The sequence below is a fragment of the Lepidochelys kempii genome, chromosome 15, assembly GCF_965140285.1.
Source record: "Lepidochelys kempii isolate rLepKem1 chromosome 15, rLepKem1.hap1, whole genome shotgun sequence".
NCBI lineage: Eukaryota > Metazoa > Chordata > Testudines > Cheloniidae > Lepidochelys > Lepidochelys kempii.
In genome coordinates, this window is record NC_136394.1 from 26,761,289 (window position 1) to 26,783,366 (window position 22,078).

The following is a 22,078-nucleotide window of genomic DNA, read 5'->3' on the forward strand; positions in this document are numbered from 1 at the left end:
AGTAGATGTTATTGGCATAGATAAACTTGCGCAAGAATGTAGCTGGCAGGTTGTTGATGTACATACACATTGAACAGTCTCAGTGAAAGAACTGAACCTTGAGGAAGGCCGTTGATCTGACACTTCCAAGAGCTACAGCAGTTGCCGATGTGTATTCTAAACCTCCTGTTTTGGAGAAGAGCTCTACTATTTTGTCCACCCAATACAGGGCAACTTGAGAAAGTTTAAACAAAAACCCTCTGTGCCAAACTGTGTCATAGGTGGCAATCAAATCCAAGAAGATTGCTGCCATCTTTAGATTTTGTTGAAAACCATTTTCGATAAAGGTGGTCAAGGCCAGGACTTGATCATAGGTGCTGTATCCTTTCCTGAACCCTGTCTGCTTGACCTGCAAGACATCGTCCAAATCTGGAGCGGTTCGTTTCTGGATCAGACTCTCAAACACCTTGAAATACACTGACAGCAAGGATATGGTGTGGTAATATGACACATTGTAGGGGTCCTTGCCTGGCTGAAGAATAGCAATAATCTTTGCTTCATGCCAAGTGCGTGGTAACTTCTTCTCATTAATGACCCATATGTAGAACTAAGTAAGCCACTGTGATGCCTTTGGTCCAAGGTGTTTGAGGAGTTCCACCAAGATGATGTTATAGCCCACTGCTTTGCCTAGCTTGATGGAGTTAGGGCCCTATCTAGCTCGTTGACCATAAATGGCTCTGGTTGACTCTTACTCAGATTGTGATGTCAGAGTAGGCACCATTTGTTATATACTTTGCATTTGAATCGCTTCGCCAGTGGGACCTTTGCTTCCCACATAAAATGGCTTGCAACCTCACTGGGCTTAACCTGTGGATGATTTTGACCTGGAGGTTGTTGAGCAGCACCCAGCTGGCGGATCAAGTTCCAGCACTTCTGACTGGAATAAATGAAGTCAAGTGTGTCTCTAGATTCCTTCTACCAAGTAAGCCTGGCTGCATCCAGGTGGTCAGCAATGTCCGAGTCGCCAGATATCTTGAATTTCCTGAGCAAGTTTTGGCGTTTGGCACTCAGGCAGGGAGTGTAAATTGGACGACAGCCCCGTAGTATGGCTGAGCATGCGGCTTTATAAATGGCTCCTTGGAATCAGCATCAGGCTTCATCGACTGGCATACTGTGCAACAGAATTGTAACCATGCTAAGTTCCAGTGCGTCACAGAACTTTTCCCACGCTGCCTTGCAGAAATTCTACCAACGCTTGGTTGAGCTTCGAATGATGGGTAGCTGAAGCCCGGTGTGGATAAGCGATGGTCTTTGTTGACTACGAGGGAAGTTATCAAGTACTATACCGCTCACCGGTTGTGAACAGCCATCTAGTGAACCGACCCATGAAAGGTTGGGCGAGTACTCTTTCAACCATCTAGTTGAAAGAAATGCGCCACATTGTTTTGCATTGTGAATTAACATGAAGTCATTGTTAGTCGCCCAATCCATCAGCCATTCACTGTCGTCATCTGGATCAGCATACCCCCACTCAGAGTGGTGGCTGTTAAAATCACCGATGAATATTGCTGGATTATCAAGTGTTGGAAGGACCTGCTGGTCCCAGCACACACTCAGTGGCTTAAATATGTTGACAGTCCTAAAGCCATCAACCTGGATCACATTGTAAAAACTGGAGGAGGAGAGTGGAACAGCATCAGATATGTCGGAGCGTACATATGTTGCATGGCCATCTTTGGCATCTGGAGTGTGAGAAATTAGGTTAAAGCCATTTACCATAATGTCCTGCTTCACGAATTGCAACATGAGTTCCTTGCTAACAGATTTTGTCAATACTGTGATGAATAGCTAAGGCATTAATGATGCTGCGTTTGGTGGCTGAAGAATTTGAAGCACCAGTTCAAGGGCTTGAAAGTTGAAGGATGGCGATTATATTGGGGTTGCGGTCAGATGGCACATGACCAGGATCCATCACCGAATTTGGTCCACTGGTTGGATCATTAGTTTGCCCAGCCTAGCCCAGGCCGGATACTGATGAGGAGTGCAACATGAACACTGATCCATTGCCCCCCTGTATTGAGTGATACATCCCCTGTCAACCAGTCTCATCTTCCGGCAATCAGAGGTTCAGGGACACCCAGAGCATAGGGTTGCATCCCTGACCATCTTGGCTAATGGCCATTGATGGACCAATCATCCCTGAGTTTATCTAATTCTTTTTTGAACCCAGTTATACTTTTATTGTAGTCTGAGTATTGCACTCATGTATGAAAGATGAGTCCAGGAGCAGGTCCCTCTGCCCAGACAATGGCTTCTATGCACATTGTCCCCACCGTATGTAACTAAGAGGTGAGATGGTGCACTGGGCTCGTTACTGGGCATAATATTGGTGTACAGTAACTAATATTGTATTATATGCACATATGCTCATTTTGGGGTTATTTTTTCACTCAGGCAGAATATGTCTGTTAGAAAATATGTGTGGTCTTAGACTGTAAGCTCTTTGGAGCAGGGACTGTATCTTCATATATGTTTGCAAAGTGCCTAGCATGATGAGGACTGGATCCTGACCACTGGGTTCTGGGAATTACTCTAATACGGCGGTTCTCAAATTATGGGGTGGGTTTCCCAAGGGAAGCATGGGTATATGTCAAGGGAGGCTCAAGCGTGTGCCTTTTTGTTTATTTGGTTGTTTTTTTGTTTGTTTGAAGAGCTGTGGCTGTCAGTCCTGAATGGCTGGGACTTGTACAGAAGGGCTGTGCACACCAAGGAGGTGGGGGAAAAAGGGGACAGCCTCCCCCGCCCCCAATCCCTAAGTGGGAGGCTGCCCAGACATGGACTCTCCACCCCAACCCAATCCCTCACCAGGAAGCAGCCTGGGCTCAGGCTCACCTGGAGGTGGCAGGGCTCTGGCTGTGAGCCCCTAGGGACATGGAGGGCGGGCAGTGGGGCAGCTGTGTTTGCTGTGAGAAATGTGCTGCTGTTGGCGTGGCACTGCCTTCAGAGCTGGGTGATGGTATATGTATTTGGGGGGGGTGTGTGGGGAGGGAGCGGGGCGTAAATAACTACAGACACAAGGAGGCCCCGATCAAATAAGTTTGAGAACCAATGCTTTAATACAACTGTTATAGTAATAATAAAGTTGTTCACTGTGAATGGTTTTGATCTTTGAGATTAGTGCAGCTTACTCAATTAGGTTGTTTCAAAGCACTGTATCAATGGGCCTATATTATAGAACATCCTTAAGTATATATCTGAATAGGCATTGCTGCTGTAAATATACATTCTGTGCATGTGACTTTTGAATACATGGCAGAATTGCTGACCATCCATGATGTTACAAGAGACAGTCTCTATTTTAGCCAAAATATTTATAATTTTACAATCCACCTATCCAAAAAGTGCTTACAGTCCAATGTATCTTAATGGATTTAAGAGGAACATCTCTTTCTGTCTCCCCTAATGTGTCATTTATAGCTTTCAAAGGCTGAGAAGCATTTGCAGATTCTAGGTAGGATCATTTAGGACATTTTATACCATTCCAAGAGTTTGGTCAAAAACTTGGCAGTTTCTGCCATATGCCAGAAAATATTGGAATATTTTACTTGATGAGAGAAAGAGAGAGTTTAAATATCATCTGCTTATTTATTAAATATATTTGTATAATGCATATCACAGGATTTTGGGGGCAAGATATGTGGTTTAGAGTGAGGCAGAAAAATAATTCACAAGTATAGGGAGTTAATATTCCATAACTCATCATTTCCCACATACACACCAAGAATATATAGGCAAGAGGAGACTGAGCCAATCTCCTGGTCTAGGATAGAGCACTAGATTAGGAGTGAGGAAACCTGGGTTCCATTTCTAACTGCCATTGAGTTGCTGTGTGACTTTGGGTAAGTCATTTAGCCACTCTTACCTCATTTTACCAAGCAGTAATACAAGGATAACAATACTTTACCTCCTTTTGTAAAGCATTTGGAGATAATGGATGAAAATCATAACAACAGTAACAGGCTGCTATCTGTGCCTCCATTTCCCTATGTGTAAAATGAGGATGTTAATATTGACCTGCTTTGTAAAGTGCTTTGAGAGCTACAGATGAACGGTTGTATTATTATAGAAGTGCTCAGTATTTATTATGGAAAAGTCTGGCCCCACAACAGAGTCTTTAAATGGGACACAGACCAGGAAATGTTACCAATGTGTGTGAGAGCTAAGAAGCAAAGTAACTCATTTGTTGATGAGGAGTTTGAGAGATCATGGTGCTCTCCCAGGTCTGGTGAAGAACCATAATATGCTCTAGCTATAGATTGGCACTTGTAGGCATTGCCACAGGAGCATCTCTGTTCATTGTCTCTCCTTGTACTGTACAAAATACATGTGCTGTTCAACTTTCTGAGGTTGAAAAGATCAGTTACAGGTTTTGTTGCTGGTACTTCTTCCTTGAAGTAGATTTCCCTATACTTTATAAGAATTTCAAAACATTGGCTTTTGCCCTTTCCATTCCCTCCCTGAAAATGATTGAGATCTGTGGTTTCTTCATGTGGCACCAATAGGAAACCTTTTGCTAAAGCAGTGTGAAATGAAACCCTAACCATGTGAAATTCACTTATTTCAGGTATTGTTACAAACTTTAAGCTATATTCTGGCTCTCCAAGGGTCATAGCACTTTAAAGGAAACCTGGTTCAGTTTGTAGAACTTGGGCCAATTTGTGCTTTTGTATCAAAATTGTATATAATCTGTATATTGACTGCAAAGCCTGGTGAATCTCAGCTATTTTGACTGAGTTTTGTGTTGAATGTTGGGGTTTGTTTCAACCTGAAACTGAAAATTCAGGGTTGAGGCAGAGTAAATAGGTGCTCATCCACACAGATCAAATTTAAAATGTTAGCACAAAGCTGACTCTAGTTTTGACCAAGTCAGAGGCAACTGAGACTAATTCAAGTCCTCTGGAGAATCAGTGGACCAATGGGTTAACATCTTGCCAACATTTTCCCACCATTGCTAACATTATTTCAGCTCCACCAACATTGGGAAGGTTGGGAGCCCTACCATAGCTATGCAGCTGTTGCCAGCATTTGACACTGTATCATCTAACCCTTCAGAGAGCTTGCTGGTTAAAAGGCTGGCAAGTATTAGATCCAAGCTAGTGCTTCCAACATTTCTAGAACTGGTGTAGTTGAAAGGGTGTTAGCACTTTCTCTAGTGTAATCAAGTCATCTCTTTGAGATTTTGTAATGGTTCATAGTGCCCCTTTCATGTGGCTGAAGTAGGTTGTGTTTTGTGGCTCATTACATGTTCCATTTTGAGTCAGATTCTACCCTCTGATATGCATGTCCCACTGACTTCAATGGGAGTTGCAAGTGTTTATATGAGGGAAGAGTTTGGCCCATTATAAACATACCCTTCAGATTAGTGCAGTCAACAAGAGCCATCTCTGCAACTTGGGGAACTAGTAGACTCTGCATAAAAATGGATCCTTAGGTATGTAAGTTAATGGGGGCTTTTGTACTGAAACACAGTTGGATGAAGAACATTTTGAACCAAAGGACATGTCTTTGGTCAGTATTTTTTTCCAATCACACTGATGCTAGTCTTGTGATTATTATTTCTTTGTATTACAATTGGGTCGAGAGACCTTTCTGCTAGTCACTATACAGACATCTACAAAGTCACACCCCCAACTCTAAAGAGAGAGCCTAACGTTGAAAAAATATTTTCATTTATTTCAGTTTTATTTTGTGCATTTGAGAGCACTTTGTGTGTCTAATAATGGCATTTTCTTTCCCATTCCCCCCTTTCTCCTTCTGCTTGATCCCACAGGGAAGTCATAATTCTGTGATTTTCACCAAACTCTGTTGCAATGCAAGTGAGTGTGATGTGATAAATTCAGCATTATGACATCATTTCGTGACCATCAAGAGAAGATGGGGTATGCGGGAGCTATCCTTGTTTAAACACACATTGTTTTAATAAATAGCAGACATGGTAAGAAACTGTAACAAGTGGTGGATTTCTTCTAGTCTGGTCTATCTAAAGCCACTTTGCTTAAATGGCAATGCTGTATCTGCAGGAAAGGCTTTCAGTTCTTGTTCTGTTAAACATTTTTGTTTCTGATGTTCAATGCTAATACAAAAGCCCTCTTGACATTTCATGTATCAATGTAATACATGGTATTCTGTTTCATCCACTAGAGCGTTGCATTTATATATGCAATTTGACGCAGGGTTTTCTTTGAGGGCTTTGGGGTTTATGTATATAATTTTTGCATAGAAAGTCTTGGCTGTTTAAAACTAGACCTTGAGTGATTATGTAACTTAAGTTCTAGGGTACTGATGTGACTGTGTCTACGCTAGAGAGCTTACAGCGGCACAGCTGTTCCGATGCAGCTGCACTGCTGTAAGATCTCTCATGTAGCCACTCTGTGCCGACCGGAGAGAGCTCCCGTCGGCATCATTAAACCACCCCCCCAATGAGTGGTGGTAGCTATGTCGGTGGGAGAAGCTCTCCTGCCAGTGTAGCGCTGTGCACACTACCGCTTATGCCGGAGCAACTTACATCACTCCGGGGCATAGAATATTCACACCCCTGAGCAACATAAGTTTTGCTGACATAAGTGGTAGTGTAGACATAGCCTGAGACATAAACATTAAATACTAGTATTTATTTTAAATTCTAAATATGTACATATCTGTTGCTGTCTTCAAAATATTGTGCAAACCTTTAAGGATCACTATCAACCTAAACAAAATAATTTAGACCAAAATGTGATGCCCTTCCACTATTTGATTGTAAAGCCACAAAAATTGGCAAGGATGGTTGGGGGCAATTGGAAGTTAGTGTGTGTGTGTGAGTTTTTGTTTTTTTAAACAAAATAACTTTCAAGATGAATATGGGGAAACTGAGACAGAGAGAATTGACTTGCCCAAGGTGTCAAAGCAGAGCAGATACAATTCAGGAGTTCCTTGCTTCTAGTCCCATGCTCAGTCAACTACTAGACCATGCTACAGTTCATAATTCATACAGCATCTAGCACACTGTGGGTGCTGTTGGAAACACAAATGAGTATCTTATGTTAATTCAATCTAATTAAAAGAAATGCTTTAATTAGCAGATCAGAGTGATTTTCTTTTCACAGTAAATAACATTGAGGACATCAGAATACAATTTGAAGTTTTTGAAATGGGAATATGATTAATATTGTGGATAAAAACATTGTAGGAAGTACTTGTAGTTTAAGCATTCATTTGTACTTATAAATTATGAAGCTGAACTCTCCTGCCCATTCTCTAGATTTTAAAAGGTATCTGTTAGTCTTCGAAACCAGTTAAATTTTTTGACTTGTTACAAACTTTACAAAGTTTACATTGGCAGGTTAACTAAGAGTTTGTTAAAGAAGCTTGTCTTCTCCATTCTTATTAGTACTCGTGCTCTAGAAAGCTCCAGTATTGCAATCACATTTGTAAAGTGAAGTACATGAGTGAGTAGTCCCATTAAGTTCAGTGTTATTGCTCTTATGCATAAGTGTTTGCAGAATTGGGGCTTTAGTGTTCTTCCATCAAAAATTATTATTTGTGTTGTGTTTCTGTTCATTACTGTTAATTTAAATCAGAAAAAATACTTTTGGTTGGAGGTTATCAAAGGTTAAAAATACTGCTTAGGAAGCTTAATAGAATTGAAATGTCGGGGCTAATTTTTATACTAGAAGGAAAAAGTTACTAATATAGGTTTCCTCCTGTGTTCTACAGTCTGTCCAGTGAAGATGCTGCTTTGAGGCTGCATTGAGATGCTAACCAGGTACCTTGAACTTTTGGTTTTCCAGTGCAGCATCTCTAAGTAATATTTTGATATAGGAGAAGACTAAAAAACCTTGAGACTAAAATCCATTCTTGTTTCCATAACTTCAAAGACTTTTTTAACTAGAGATGAGTTTAGATTGTCTTGTATCCTTAAAACAAACAAACCCTGTATCATGAGAATCTCTTTACAGGTTTGTTCTCCTTAGCATTTGCATGCTTGTGTCTTCATTGCCATTTTGATTATGTTTAGGAACAGAATTCAAACTGGGTTCCAGTTAAATTGGTTTCTGACATGCTTTGGCCAGTTGGTGTGAATGAATGGGTGGTGCTAAGCCACATTTAAAAAACTGTGATCTAAGAACTGAAGCGGGAAACCATTTAATCTGAATCAGAGTTTAAATCCTGTTTTTAAATACAAATTTCAAACAAATATCAGTGTAGACAAAGCCATCATTTGTTACCAAAGTGCTATAAATAGTTCCTTTTCTAAGCAGGAAAGAGTATCCCTTCAGGCAGATGAAGAACGAGGTTGACATTGTCAGTTGCCAAAAAGGGAAAAGATGGGAGGGTAGCGGTGGCACTTCTAGAGTGTGACTGCTGCTGATTCTGCAAGTCTTTCTTAAAAACCTCAGAGGAGATGTTATCGCAAATGCACAGGAGTGACAAAGTTTTTTCCCATTCTGCCAAGAACGTGTGTTTTACAATGTATTAAATAATAGATTTGGAATCCAGCTGTAGTGTTGTGGGTTTTTTTAAAGCAAAAACCCCCCCAAAAAAACCCAAACCCATACCCAAAAGCCATAAATGTTTTGAAATCATGCCAAATTAATTTTAGTTGTTTCTCAATAATCAATGACATTAGTGTGTTTTTGCTAGGTTTTTAATCGATCTGTTTGCAGAATTTTATTTTGAATCCGCGAACCAGCAGTGATGATCTGTGACCTGAAAACTGATTACCAGAGACTAGATGAAATTTTTCTGGGATTGTGGACCTTCTTTTAATCTTCTTGTGTAATGATAATCTCTCAGTCGTTCTCGGCATCCTTGTCATCTCCCCACTCTGTGTGTCTTCATAGCCCCACGTTGCAGTGGCACCCTCCGGACAGATTCCCTGTGCAGCTCATCAGTGTCACTTCATGGTTGGCTGGCTGGCTGGCAGGGGTCTTCATAGAGTGCTTTAGGCTATGCTCTCCCTCTTCCACAGTATTCCAAACCCCAGCTGGTCCAGGGAGCCAGGGTCCAAGAATCAGATTCAAGCCTTCTGCATGGCGGCACATATTGCTACCAGTAGGCCAGGCTTAATTTCAAAGCTATTTGACATGGGTGTTGAGTGAACAGTAAAATTGCTACCAGAAAGTTTCTCTCCAAAAATAAAATGTAAATGGTCAGACAGCATTTAGATTTCCAATAACACTAAATTTAACTATACAGCAACCAAAGTACCATGTGTCTGAAAACTTCTGCTGTATACAAAGTTACATAAAATTGAAACTATTGTCATTGTGTTTTTGGTTGGCTAGAATTCTGCTTAACTACAGTATATCTCTAACCCAGGTCTCGTTACTGCTATTGCAGTCACTCAGCCAAGCCAGTAACTGCTCTTAGAATTGTGAAGTTTTTTGCAGGCTGTAATTGGTTGTTTTTTAAATGCAGGTAATGGTATATACATACCTACAGTACTAAAGATGGTATAATAGAGATCATCTTAACTGTATGATAGCCCATTTAAATCCTTGACAACTTAGTAGGTCATTTTGTGAATATGAAGGTTTTAACATTAACGTCTCCTGCATTGTAATTTTATAGGGAGAAGAAATGGGTGACAGTTGGCGACACATCCCTCAGAATTTACAAATGGGTACCAGTAACAGAGCCCAAAGTTGATGATGTAAGTATTTCTGGACATCCTACAGATAGATATCTTTAGAAATTTTTGCAAAAAGAAAAGGAGTACTAGTGGCACCTTAGAGACTAACCAGTTTATTTGAGCATAAGCTTTCGTGAGCTACAGCTCACTTCATCGGAAGTTTTGGAACTGCAGACCAGTATTTAGTTGAGGTCGTAAGGGGACATACTGTCTGTCCTCAGATCTCAAAGTTAATATTGGGTTGGGCCTTAGTACTTAAAGAGAAGATTTCCAAGGGAAACTGAGGTTGCTGCAGAAGGTAATGTTGGTGATTCAGTAAGGTAGCACTTCCCCCCCCCAAGTCTCACTCTAATACATGACTTTTAAAGAGATTTGAAAGCACGTTAGTTTTTTAAAATAGTTAGTTATAGATTCTGCATTCCCATTTTCCAATTTAATAAAAAAAAAAAAATCTCACCTTTTTCTTTTTGAAAGACCCATACAATCATCAGAGGAAAGTAACTTGTGCAGCTAACTGTGCACAGTATGTATACTGTATTCTTGCTGTGCATCGTTACGGTTGCCACATCTCACAATAGAGACACCTTTTTTTCAGTGTCTTATAAAGAGATTCCTCTGTGTGCGTGTGTAGTTTATAAAGTGTTTTAGAATTCTTTGGTATATAAGTGCTATGGAAATGTGAGGTATTATTGTATTGATTAAGATGCTCAAGCCAAGCAGTATAGCATGTTCTCTGCTATTGTAATGGCTATTTTCTCCTGATAAATAAGCATTGCACTTGCAGCATATTGATGTTCTTACTGTGCAGTGCATTGTGAATTCACTGTTTTTTTGCTATGATAGACACATGGCATAAAACAGCATATATAATGAAAATAAAAATTAATAGCACTTATCTTTTCATCCGTAGATCTCAAAGTTCTTTACAAAGGTAAGTATGCATTATTACTCCCATTTTACAGGTGGATAAATTTGTGCCGAGAGAAATCGTAATTTACCCAAGGTCTTGCAGTAAGTCAGTGACAGAGCAGGGAAATATAACTTGGATCTTCTGAATCCCAGTCTGGTAACCTATCCACTGGACCATGTTGCCACTGTTTTAAATCTATAACAGAGGTGTGAAATAAGTTGCAGTTTGATGGAACTAATAGTTTAGTATCTTGGTTTTCAACCTGTGGTCTGCAGAGACCCCTGGGGGACCACAGACTACGTCTAAGGGGTCAGCGAAAGGTGGTTGTTATCTAGCATAGTAATTTTCAACTTGTGTTCTGTGGATCCCCAAGAGTCTGCACACTGTATAAGATTTTCAGAAGGGTCCGCACCTCCATTTGAAGTTTTGTAGGGGTCTGCAAATGAAAAAAGGTTGAAAACCATTGGTCTAGTAAAATGTCCAAAATAGTGGCTCTCAAAAAAGACTGAAGCCTGGATTTACACTACTCAAAACCCAATTTCTGTCTTCTGATTGAGGTTATGTTAAACTGAACCTGTTTCTTTACGTGACTTCAGTCGCCTTGCAGAATCTGCTCCTTAAGGTGCAAGACATGCCATATCTACCCCGTTTAAGGAAATCTCTAATCCACCAATCTGCTGTTTTCAGTTCAAGGCACCCTGTTTAGACAGCTCCTTTAAAGCAGTGGTTCTCAACCTATTTATCGTTGTGGGCTGCAGGTTGAGAACCACAGCCTGCCACCCCCAGACCACTATGCCCATCGCTCCCACCCAGAGACCCCTCCACAGAGTGGGGCCAGGAGTGGAGCCCTGGATGGGGGCTGGGTAGCAGCTGGGCAGCAGGGACCCTGGATCTTGCTGTACAGGGCCGGGCAGCCCCGACCTTGGACCCAGTTGCACAGGGCTGGATTGTAGGGCAGCCTGGCGGCAACCCAGACCCTCACCCCACATGACAACTGGCAGCCCCGACCCTGGACGGCAGCCCCCGGACCCCGCGTGGCAGCCCCTGGATTCTGGACCCTCTGCGGGGCTGACCGGCAGCTCCAGACCCTCGCAACGTGAGGCCAGCCCCTGCCGTGCTGGGTGGCCAGGCAGCCGTGATCCTGGACCCTGTGGCTCTGTGGCCTTTAGCACACAGCTGGGCCTCAGTTGTGTGATAATTGGGCTGCGGGTTGAGAGCCACTGCTTTAAAGAACCTCTATCACCACTAGATGGCAAGAAGAACTGCAAGCATAGCCAATGCCTATTCAACAGTCCAGCCCCTGATTTTGACCTTCCAAGCCATCTGTGGCAAAGCTTAATTGCCTCAGATGTAGACGGATCAAGTGTGCTGCAAATGTCTATAAGTGGGGGCCTTTGTGACTTTCCCCTTTGCTACTATGGCCAGTTAGAAGATGTAGATGATATACCTGGAGGCTGCATCCATTGCTGGGGCTACGTGGTTCCCTCATGGACTTGCACAACACCTTCCATCAGCTGTTGAATGGTTGAGATATTTAAATTAACATGCCTGACTTGAACATCTATGTAAATGTAATCACAATACAAAAAGTTGCCCTAAAGACTTCACTAGCTGACATGCTGCAAAGATTTCCAGAGAGTCTCTTGTATTTAAAAGTTTCTTCAGAGCTGAAGAGCTTGTGTGTGAAATAAACTCTCGTCAGTTAGGATGCCTATTTTTTCACAGAAGTGTTCTGTATAGAAACTTTTTATCTCATTGATAAGTGTTGGCACTAATTGGATTACTTGTTATACAAAGAGAAAATGATTGCTGTTACAATGTGTGCTTTGTTAAATATATTTGAGCCGGGGGGGTTACAATTTCTAGGGTTTTTCCAGGCAAACTTTCCTGCATCTAAGCCTGTATCCAGCAGAATACTTCTGACTTTTTTTTTTTTAAATGTCCTTCATAGTACATTAGAACTGAGTTCATAGACATATTCTGCATGAGCATATCAGCTCCGCATAGGTGGATCCTCATTACAGTCAGTGAGGCTCAATGTTTGTCTGAGTCCTTTCACATGTAACCAGTCATAGTATTTGGACCATAATTTGGCATATTGGGCAAATAACCCTTGATTTTGAGTCTAAAACTAATTGACAGAGGCCCTTTGAAACTAGGTCATTCTAACATTCACATGCTGTTGCAGCCTTGTTTAAGATTAGAGGGTTTCTGCCTTGTGGCACATGAAATCCCTGAACAGAAAAGAGCTATACATTATTAGAGAACCTAAAGGAGGGAGGGCAAAATCTGGTCTTTTTACTTGGGCACAAGAATTATTCTCCACCTGCCCTTGGCCTACATGCACTGAAGCAGATTAAGATACCCTCCTAGTGCTCATTAGAATGGTAGGATGGGGGTCTTACTAATGTGCCCTGCAATGCTCCATGGCCCCAAAGGAAGTTGTATGCCATTTTAGGGGGTATGGTTAGTGTCTCTCCCCCATCAATGCACAAGGTGCTCCTAGGGTCACCTGAGCTGTTTTGGTGGGATGGTTTAGGAGCTGTTCACTCAGCTGCTACCCTTTTGTTCCCTCTGAAAAGAAACAACACAGTACTTCTGGAAAGTGTGGCTTCCTTGATCCAGAGCTGTTAGATTTGTCAGTAACTTTCTGAAATATGTATATGTAAGTGTTTGTATTTATGATGTATATTTTAATAGGGAAAAAAACACCTTGTTCCAAGGATAGAGAAAAGTGCCCCAGCGTCTGTCTTGTTGAAATTCTTTTGCAGCCTCAGACCATACTTGATTGTCTTCTTGTTTCTGTCCCTCATTGGAGAGTGTTGCCTGACCATAATGGGTTGATTACTGAGCTTCTCCCTTCCTGGAGTCTGGCTTTTCATTCTCCTCTCAGCAGGAACTGGGTTTTCCAAGAGCAGCGCAGCTGGCACTTTCTCCTAGGAGACCAGTTACATCATCTCCTAATTGAAAATGCTGCATCCCTTTCTAGACACGGATTTTCCACATGATGGATGCAAACATCTCTTTTGTTGCTTTAACCTTGCAGCTCCTGCTATTACACAGGACATGGGGCAGGGGTGTGTGTATGCAGGACTGTCTTGCTGCTGTTGGGATTTCTCTTTCTCTCATAATCCCTCCTGCTCCACTTTTTAGATTTAATGCAGAAACTACATTGTATATGGAGAAGGGAGAAGTCTCAGCAGCCTGGGAGGGAGGCAGGCAGGCCGGCAAACAGCCATCCTTTCCATGTGAAAATTCTCAGTCCCCCACCATTACCATCATGCACACCTTCAAAAATCCATGCAAAAAGTGAAGATGCTGTGTCCTAGGTGACTAGATGATAACCTGGAGCAGGCTGTTGCTTCATAATACAGCCCTTCCAGGAAATAATTACCCCTACTCCATTCTCTCTCCAGAACCGCGTCATACTCTTTAAAATACTTGGCACTTGCAGCCTGCGAGTCTTTCATCTAGAGATCTCAAGGTGCTTTACCAGAAATGTTCATCACTTTACTGTGAGGTAGATCACTGTTATCCCTATTTTCCAGAATAGGATACTAAGTTACAAAGCAGGGAATTGATTTACTCAAGGCTCCAGAGTGGCAGAGTCAGAAATCATGTAAAGAATTCCCAAATCCCAGCCCTTACTCTAATGACGTTGCCTCTGCTTTTGCCTTCTCGGTTTTGGCAGGAATTCTCTTGATCTTGTCTTTCCTTTTCCAGTTGCCTTTGTAGCTCTTGGGAATTGGGAAAAACAGGAATAAAAATACTTTATTTTAATGCACCCAAAAAACACCTTAACGGTGCATAATAAATTAAATTATACACCTATTGGAGTGGCCTGTTGGTATATTATATACCTTCAAGGCTCTGGATATACTAGCTGTGGGGGAGGAGTCCTCCACAGTCTTAGCCCTAGGCAAAACAGCTTGGCTGAAAATAAAATGAGTTTTTCATTGTGTTCTGAAGGCCAGCAGAGCTCTGGTGAACAAAGTATGTGTTCAAATACTTCTCTTTAGTAAATTTCTACTCCTCTCTCTAAAGAGAGCTGCCCCCAAGCATAATGTACAGGTGGGCTTTCGGCTACAAAGTAGTATGACTGCACTAGGGAAAGGTGCAAAACTGCTAGGGCCTGTGCTATGGGTTATAGCACTGCAGTAAGCTATGGTAAAATTTCTGTTACAAAGAGAGAGGTGTGGTATTTTGGTCTGCCCACAGAGCTGGCAACCAGCAACTCCCCAGTTCTAATCTTGATTCTTATGCAGCTCCTTCATTTTACCTTGGATAAGTCACTGGCACATTCTGCCTCAATTTCTCCAGCTGCAAAATGGGGGGATAATAATGAGCTACCTCACGAGGGTGATGTTATGTTGTGCAGTGGTTTTGAAGATGAAAAGCAAAGGTGTCCTGATCTGTGACTAGGGCTCCTAGGCACTACAGTATACAAATAATAATAATAATAATAATGTTTATAAACACTAAACATTAGCAGAACTTCTGGTAATAGTTGCTTTTTTGTGGTGTTTCAGTGGTCATAAAGAATAAACTGTATAAATGTTTCTCAGAGATTCTTATGATGACTGCCTCATCAGTGTTCTTGGTAATTCTTGACTTGGCCTTATTTCCCACATGCAAGTTATAAGCATGATATGCTTACAGGACTAATGCACTGAGCTGAAAGAGAGAGTTTTACACTAACACATGGATGTTGTTTTCCTGGCTAACAATTCAGAGACTTTAATTTTTGGGGGGTGTTTTTGTTTTTCAGAAAAACAAAAATAAGAAAAAAGGCAAAGATGAAAAATGTGGCTCTGAAGTGACCACTCCAGAGAATAGCTCTTCTCCAGGGATGATGGACATGCATGGTGAGTGGGACGTGACCAGCCCAAGCTACTCCAGGCACTGTTATAAAGGAAGTAACCAATGGACAAGATTCCTCTTGGAATCAACAGGAGTCGCTGATGCATACAATGATGGCAGAATTGGCCAAGTGAGAATAAAAAAAATTAGAAATGCCTGACGCTAGATCAGTGTGTGGTATAAGTCATTAACGTTGATGGTGGTAAATGCAGTTTTCACTCAGGCTGCATGTAAAAGAAAATCCCTTTGTCTTCTGTGAGGGGAGCTAAGACACTGAAATAAAACGTGAAAAGGACAAAACAAAAATAAGCCCAGTATCCAAGGTGCTGTTTCGCTTATCTAAGTGACGTAGTAACCTTGTGCAGCTTACAGACACTGCTTGCTTTGGCAGTGGAAAGCTAATGAGTTCTTGTGTATGTATTTGCTAACTCAGACAAGCTGCATATGTCTTCACAGTGTGTCTGTCCTTAAGGTGCACAGGTAACTGCCTAATAAAATACCGTTTCGCATTTAAAATATGAGAAAATTTATCTTGAAACCACTTTTTCAAATTCAGCAAAGCAGAGACTGTCCATTGAAGTATGTTTTAATAGATAGTGTGCAATATTAGTAATTTTTAATAACCTATGAAGGGAAGAAACATGGTCATTTATATACATACCTATTTGCCCTCCCCCAGACTCCAAAGGAGCTGAAAGAATTTTGCTTTAAAAAAAATTGTGGGGAGAGACGAAACACACAACTTCATCCCCAAAGTAAATATTTCAGGAAGTCATCAGAATATGAAAGCAGAGAGCTACAATGGAATCTCTTCTGCAACTTCAGATATGATTGTCTGTACTGTATGGGTATTGTAATAAATTGTTGGGAGGAGTGTTGTGATGCCTAATTTAGGATTTTAAGGCATTTTGGAGAGTTTTGGATGGAAGACTATAGAAATGCAAAGCATTAAGGAAGTGGCTATGAGACTGGGCTGTTGGCCAGCTTGAATGTTGTGTTCAATAACATCTAAAACAGAATTCCTAATTTGAGCTGTGACAAACAAAAATAACACAGGAGACTTTCTTGACAAGTAGTTGAATCTTCAGCAAGATTTTAAATTCATGAGAACTTTTGCTAAGAATCCTCCTGGAAAATGAAAGTTCCTTTGTGCCATACATAATTGATATGATGAAATAAGCAGATTGGGTTAATGTTATGAAGAATGGAGAAGCTTTATTTTCAGATCGCCTGCTTCTCCTCTCGCTTGTGTCAGGTTTACACTTATTTAACCCTATTGACTTTAATGGCGTTACTCCTGATTTACACCAGTGCAAGTTAAGAATTGGGGCAAAATTATTCTTTCAGTTCCAAGAAAAAAACACTACTCTCCTGTAGTATTTGCCACTGGGAAGACTTCTCCTTGATAAAATTAACCAAACCAGAAAACAAAATTTTCAGTTCCCAGAACAAATGCTGACAGATTAAGAAAAGCAAGGTGAATTGAGTGTTACCATGGTTTCTATCAAAATGGCATCTGTACAGCTCAGCCAAGTTGAAATTCCTTAACTTATGGATGTCTAGGTAGCAGCAGTGGCCAAAGCTGCTTCCCCATCTGAGTTGGAGTAGAAAGGTTTGACCTTTTGAAGATGCAGAATTTTAGCTTTAGCAGTTTGCAGCTTTGTCACCCATCTACACAGACTTCTAGTGTGACTTTGTCTTGGACAAGTCATTTAATCTTTGTCTCTCCTTTCCCCATTTGCAAAATGGAGATAATACTTTTTCCTTGCCTTTTGTCCATTTTGTCTATTTAGATTGTAAGCTCTTTGAGACGGGGACTGTCCCCGATTTTATGTGGTAACTATCTGAGTTGGGACCTGATCTCAGTTTGGACCTTTAGGCCCCACATCAATACAAATAATAAAAATAAGTGTTCTCTTTGGAAATACACATGAAAACTTTACCTATTACAGAAGGATACTATGTGCTTGATTAGCAGGTTGATTTAAGGGGATTATGTTACAACTGTGCTCCAAGATCTGTACTGGTTGGCTGTCCGTTAATTTCTGGTTGCAGTTCAGCTGTTGGTTTGTACCTATAAAGTGGTTTGGGAGTGTTTCTTTCCTTGGATGATACCCCCGCAGATGATATTAGATGAGGCACTCAAGCAGGTAGCCCCTGGTTTCCCCAGGAATTGGATGCAGACAAGGCATTTCCGCTGAGGGGCTCTTGATATTAGAATTTGCTTCTCCCTTTGACTCGACGTGGCCTAGGTTTGTAGACCTTCAGGATACTCTGGAAGGCCCACCTGTTCTTTTGAGTAGAGGGAGGGGCATGAAGAAGCATACAAGTCTGCAGGGTAAGTGTTAAGAGTTGGGTACTGATGCTCTCGATGGATGAACTGATAAAATACAGAATTCTGGCTTCTGATAAGAGATTATATTATATAAATCCAAGAATTTTGTGCTGTTATTGTTTAGAGCCCTCGGTCACCATATTTGAAGAAATATACACTATAGTTAAGCAGCACTGTGTACAACACAGGGCATCAAAGAATGTCAGTTGAGTGAAGGGGACTTAAGTGTAAAGAGTCCTACTAATTTGTGAACCTGAACAGTCCTCAGCTCACCCAATATTCCCAGTGAAGTCACTGGGATTCTTGAGTGTGCAAGGCATGTAGAATCACATCCGATATTAGCTATGCTATGATGCATAAAATTATATAACTTCAAGAAGAGCCAAAATATCCTATTTCATTCACTTTTCATCAAGGTAGAATTTTTTTCCAGATGACAATAGCAACCAGAGTTCAATAGCTGACGCTTCTCCAATAAAACAGGAGAACAGTAGCAACTCAAGTCCAGCACCTGAGCAGAACTCAGCAACACAAGCAGATGGCACTGAAGTAAAGTCTGATGAAACTCAAGCAGATGCAAAGGAGCAACCTGGTTCAGAAGGTAATGCATATAGATATATCTTGTGCCTGGAGCTTTTCTAATAGGAAGCACTAGTTTAAACTAACACTTAAGTTCCACATTCTTGATAAGAAAGAAGCTGAAATAATAAAAGTGGAACAGTGTGACTGGCATGTGATACAAAACACAACCATCCATTTTTCCAAAACAACAAATACAGCTCACAAATCAAAAGTGATGATTTGCCACAGTCCACATGTTGTTAATTATTTAACTTCTCCATAATGATGTCTAGTTGGCTTAAGTCTTCTAAACTTCATTGCTGTGTCAGTCAGAGCAAAGTCCTTGGTATGTAAGTATTTTACTTGTGTACTTAAAACTCCTGTTGACTTCACAGGGAGCAAGAACAGGTTTAAACTAAATTACAAAATTAATTTCTTCCATGAGAGTTCCACTGACTTCAGTGGTAGCTGGCCCAGGTCCGAAACCTTTACTGCACCTAGATGCCTCACATCTCCAGAACAGAGTGGAAAATATTTTTCTGCTTGGTTTTATACCTTAAAAATCCAGGTCCTGCCTAGGTTGGAGGACTGATTGCGAACTAGTGAAATGGTTCCATCACAAGAGCTAAACTGGTGAAAGTTGATCTGCTGAGAGGGGAAGAGATTTTTATTGACTCTTTAAAACTTTTATTATGTAAAACTTATCTAATGTCAGTAACTGAAAATTGACATTTTAAAGAAGGAAGTTGCTTCTGTATTCATCATCCTTGGGCTTTCTTGAGAACTCACAATAAACTCCCTTATATTGCTCATTGATGCTCCAGTGAAAGCAGGGAAGATCAGACTTGACATTCCAGATATTCTTAAGGTAAAAAACAAGCAGGGGAGGAGGGAAACCTTAAAATAAATAAACCTTTAGGCCACCTTAATCCATACCAAGAAGCAAAAAATAGGCTTAAACCCCAATCTTAAAAAATCCTTTGTATGTCACCATTTAGACATTTATCAAAGCCTTGATCCTGCCAGGTGCTCAGCCAGTGGGAGTTGAGGATGCGCTTCACCTAGCATCATTGGGCTCTAAACAAAAATGGAAATAACAAATATTGGTATTTTGTAACTTGTATGTGTTCATTTTTATTTTAACTTTATTTTTTTTTAATTCACTTTGCTACATTTCTTTTAAAGCTAACTCTGAATTTGTTTGCCCAGTTTTCTAAAAAGTACATAATGTATTTTATTTGCTGCGCTGAAAAACAGCCAAACATGATGTTGGTGAAAATGTTTTAAATCTGACATTGTTAATGCTATATTTCTTTGGTGCCTTGTAAAATTTTAGTAACTGAAACATTTGCCATGTATTTATGCAAAATCTTATGTTGTGATGTTTTGAAAGTACCATTGTCTCCTCCCTATTATAATATATAAAATATACTCTTAACAGCATTCTAATAATCTGGTTGCAAAATTCCTGCAATAACAAAGCATTTAAATTGTCCTTCACAAACCTCTTCCTACTGATTCAGTTCTTAACTCAGTAGATCCAATATCCAATTTAAATTGAGATAACTGATCTAAGTAATATTAGAACGATGTACATCATGCTAAATACCTTCAATGGCTAGAATGTAACTTTTAGATGCGGGGCAATTTGGCAGTTAAATCACTACCAAAGTAGACACAGGAAAGCCAAATTTTATAAAATAGTGTTCTCAACTGACTGCTCACTGGGAACTGTGTGGATTTCCTGCCAGATGGAAAACTTGCCTTTAACTTGTTCATGGGTGAATTCAGCCGATTACATAATGTACATCTCCCATGACTAAATTTAGGTTCAAGGAAAATCTTTCCTTGGGTTGGTTCCAGGGCTGTTACTGTGAAATGAGAGGGAAAAGCTAGGGCAAAATGCATACTAATCTGGCCTTTTTGCTGGTTGGATGCTGTGTTTACTTAGGGATTCTAAATCCAAATAACCCATCATCCATTGGAGAATGATGCTGTTTGATCAAATAGCTGATTGTGACATTGTCAAGCTGAATTTAAATAGCAGGTAACAAATTAAGGACCCAAATCTGTTCCACTGTACATCTTATGTGACTATTCTGAAGTCATTGTGGAAGGTTAGGGGAAAAATTGGCCCTAATTCTTTAAAATCAACATTTTTATAATGAACAAATATTTTAGAACATTTTCCTATGTGTACACTAATTATTGGCAGGTCTGAATGACTCTGAGGACAGGTAATCCTACCAAATTCATAGGCGTGAAAAACGCATCACAGACTGTGAAATCTGATCTTTTATGTAATTTTATCCTATACTATACAGATTTCACGGGGGAGACTAACGTTTCTCAAAATGGGGGTCCTGACCCTAAAAGGGGTTGCAGGGGAGTCATGGTATTGCCACCCTTCTATGCTGCCTTCAGAGCTGGGTGGCCAGAGAGCTGCGGCTGCTGGCCAGCTGCCGAGCTCTGAAGGCAGTGCCCCACCACCAGCAGTGCTGAAGTAAGGGTGGCAATACCAAACTATGCCATACCAAACTGGTGGCAATACCAAACTGTAGTTTAACAGTGTCAGCAAATTGTACTGTAGAAGATACAAAAGGAAATAAAGCCGCTGCTCCGAAGTGCTTTTAATCTGGAAGTACTGAAGACTTAGTGTTTTTTTTTATAGCCACACAAACAATTCTATGGCAATTTAGAGAAAACCCCCCATAAAACCACAAAAACAAACATCTTGCATCTGACTGAGTCACTTTGAGAATTATCACTCTTCAGACCACATTCAGTAAAAGATTTTCTGGAGAAGGCTTGCCTTTTGGTAACTCATAGGTAAAAAGAATTCTTTAGTTTAGCTCATGTGGCTAAATTGGGTAATGTAATATTGGGTGCTGAATATTATGGGTTCAGTCCCCACTGCTAATTCAGATATCATCATGTGTATGCAATCACAACTGGTTATATTTGAATGAAAGGTATTGTATGTATATTAGCATTGGAGAGTATAAGCTTGTATTGAAAGTTGATTCTTCATGTTTAAAATAAGTTTTTACTCTTTCAGATACTTCTGATGAACAGAATTCACAGTCTTCAATGGAAAATTCCATGAACAGTTCAGAGAAAGCAGAAATTCAATCCTCTGGAGAAAATGATATAACTACAGAGGCATCTAAAAACTCTCAGGTAATTTTAATTAAGCTTTTTAAAAAAAGCTACTTTTACACATCTTTTCCAAATTCAATATCAACTTTAAAAAAAAGTTAAAGAAAAACTGTCAGGAGACCAACCACATTTACATTTATTTCTTTAGCTGTGTTACTAAGATCACCTTGGACTATTAAATAATTTTTAATATCTGATTTGCTTTCACCATTCATTTGGCCTTCTGTTTCAATTTCATTTGCCTTTAACAGTAAGAAGACTGATCAGTTTCACTTTCAGGCTCATCTGCACCAGCCCAAGTTTGATATATAAGGAAATGTTACTGTCCAAATAAGGAGGATTTTATTTACTTACAATCCAGTAGGCTGTGCCCAAAATGTATCCCTTTAATTTCCATTTGGAAATAAATATATCGTCTTTATAAAGCAGAACAGCTAATAGACCTGGCAAAAATGTAATGCTAATAAACTCAGTGGGTCAGATTCTGGCTTGAGGTATGTGTATGTCTGCAGAGCCATGGCTAGGAGAGGGGCTGTGGCTTGGGAATTATCCCACCTAAATCTGCACTACAGGTCCTCTCTGAGACTTGGTGGTGGTTTCA

At 40.4% G+C, this 22,078-nt stretch overlaps 1 protein-coding gene across 4 annotated transcripts in view; it reads left to right on the forward strand.

The window, feature by feature from the left end:
- Nucleotides 1–22,078, forward strand: part of BCL7A (BAF chromatin remodeling complex subunit BCL7A) — a 32,197-nt gene that overhangs the window by 4,599 nt on the left and 5,520 nt on the right. Inside the window, exons 2-8 of one of the 4 annotated variants that reach the window (XM_073313376.1) lie at nucleotides 5,810–5,974; nucleotides 7,735–7,783; nucleotides 9,592–9,673; nucleotides 10,563–10,583; nucleotides 15,331–15,427; nucleotides 18,191–18,358; nucleotides 21,377–21,498. In XM_073313376.1, coding sequence (XP_073169477.1) covers nucleotides 7,773–7,783; nucleotides 9,592–9,673; nucleotides 10,563–10,583; nucleotides 15,331–15,427; nucleotides 18,191–18,358; nucleotides 21,377–21,498 — 501 coding nt within the window. In that variant the 5' untranslated portion in view covers nucleotides 5,810–5,974; nucleotides 7,735–7,772. The remainder of the gene's footprint in view (nucleotides 1–5,809; nucleotides 5,975–7,734; nucleotides 7,784–9,591; nucleotides 9,674–10,562; nucleotides 10,584–15,330; nucleotides 15,428–18,190; nucleotides 18,359–21,376; nucleotides 21,499–22,078) is intronic. The other 3 variants (XM_073313375.1, XM_073313373.1, XM_073313374.1) reach the window with 3 other exon arrangements.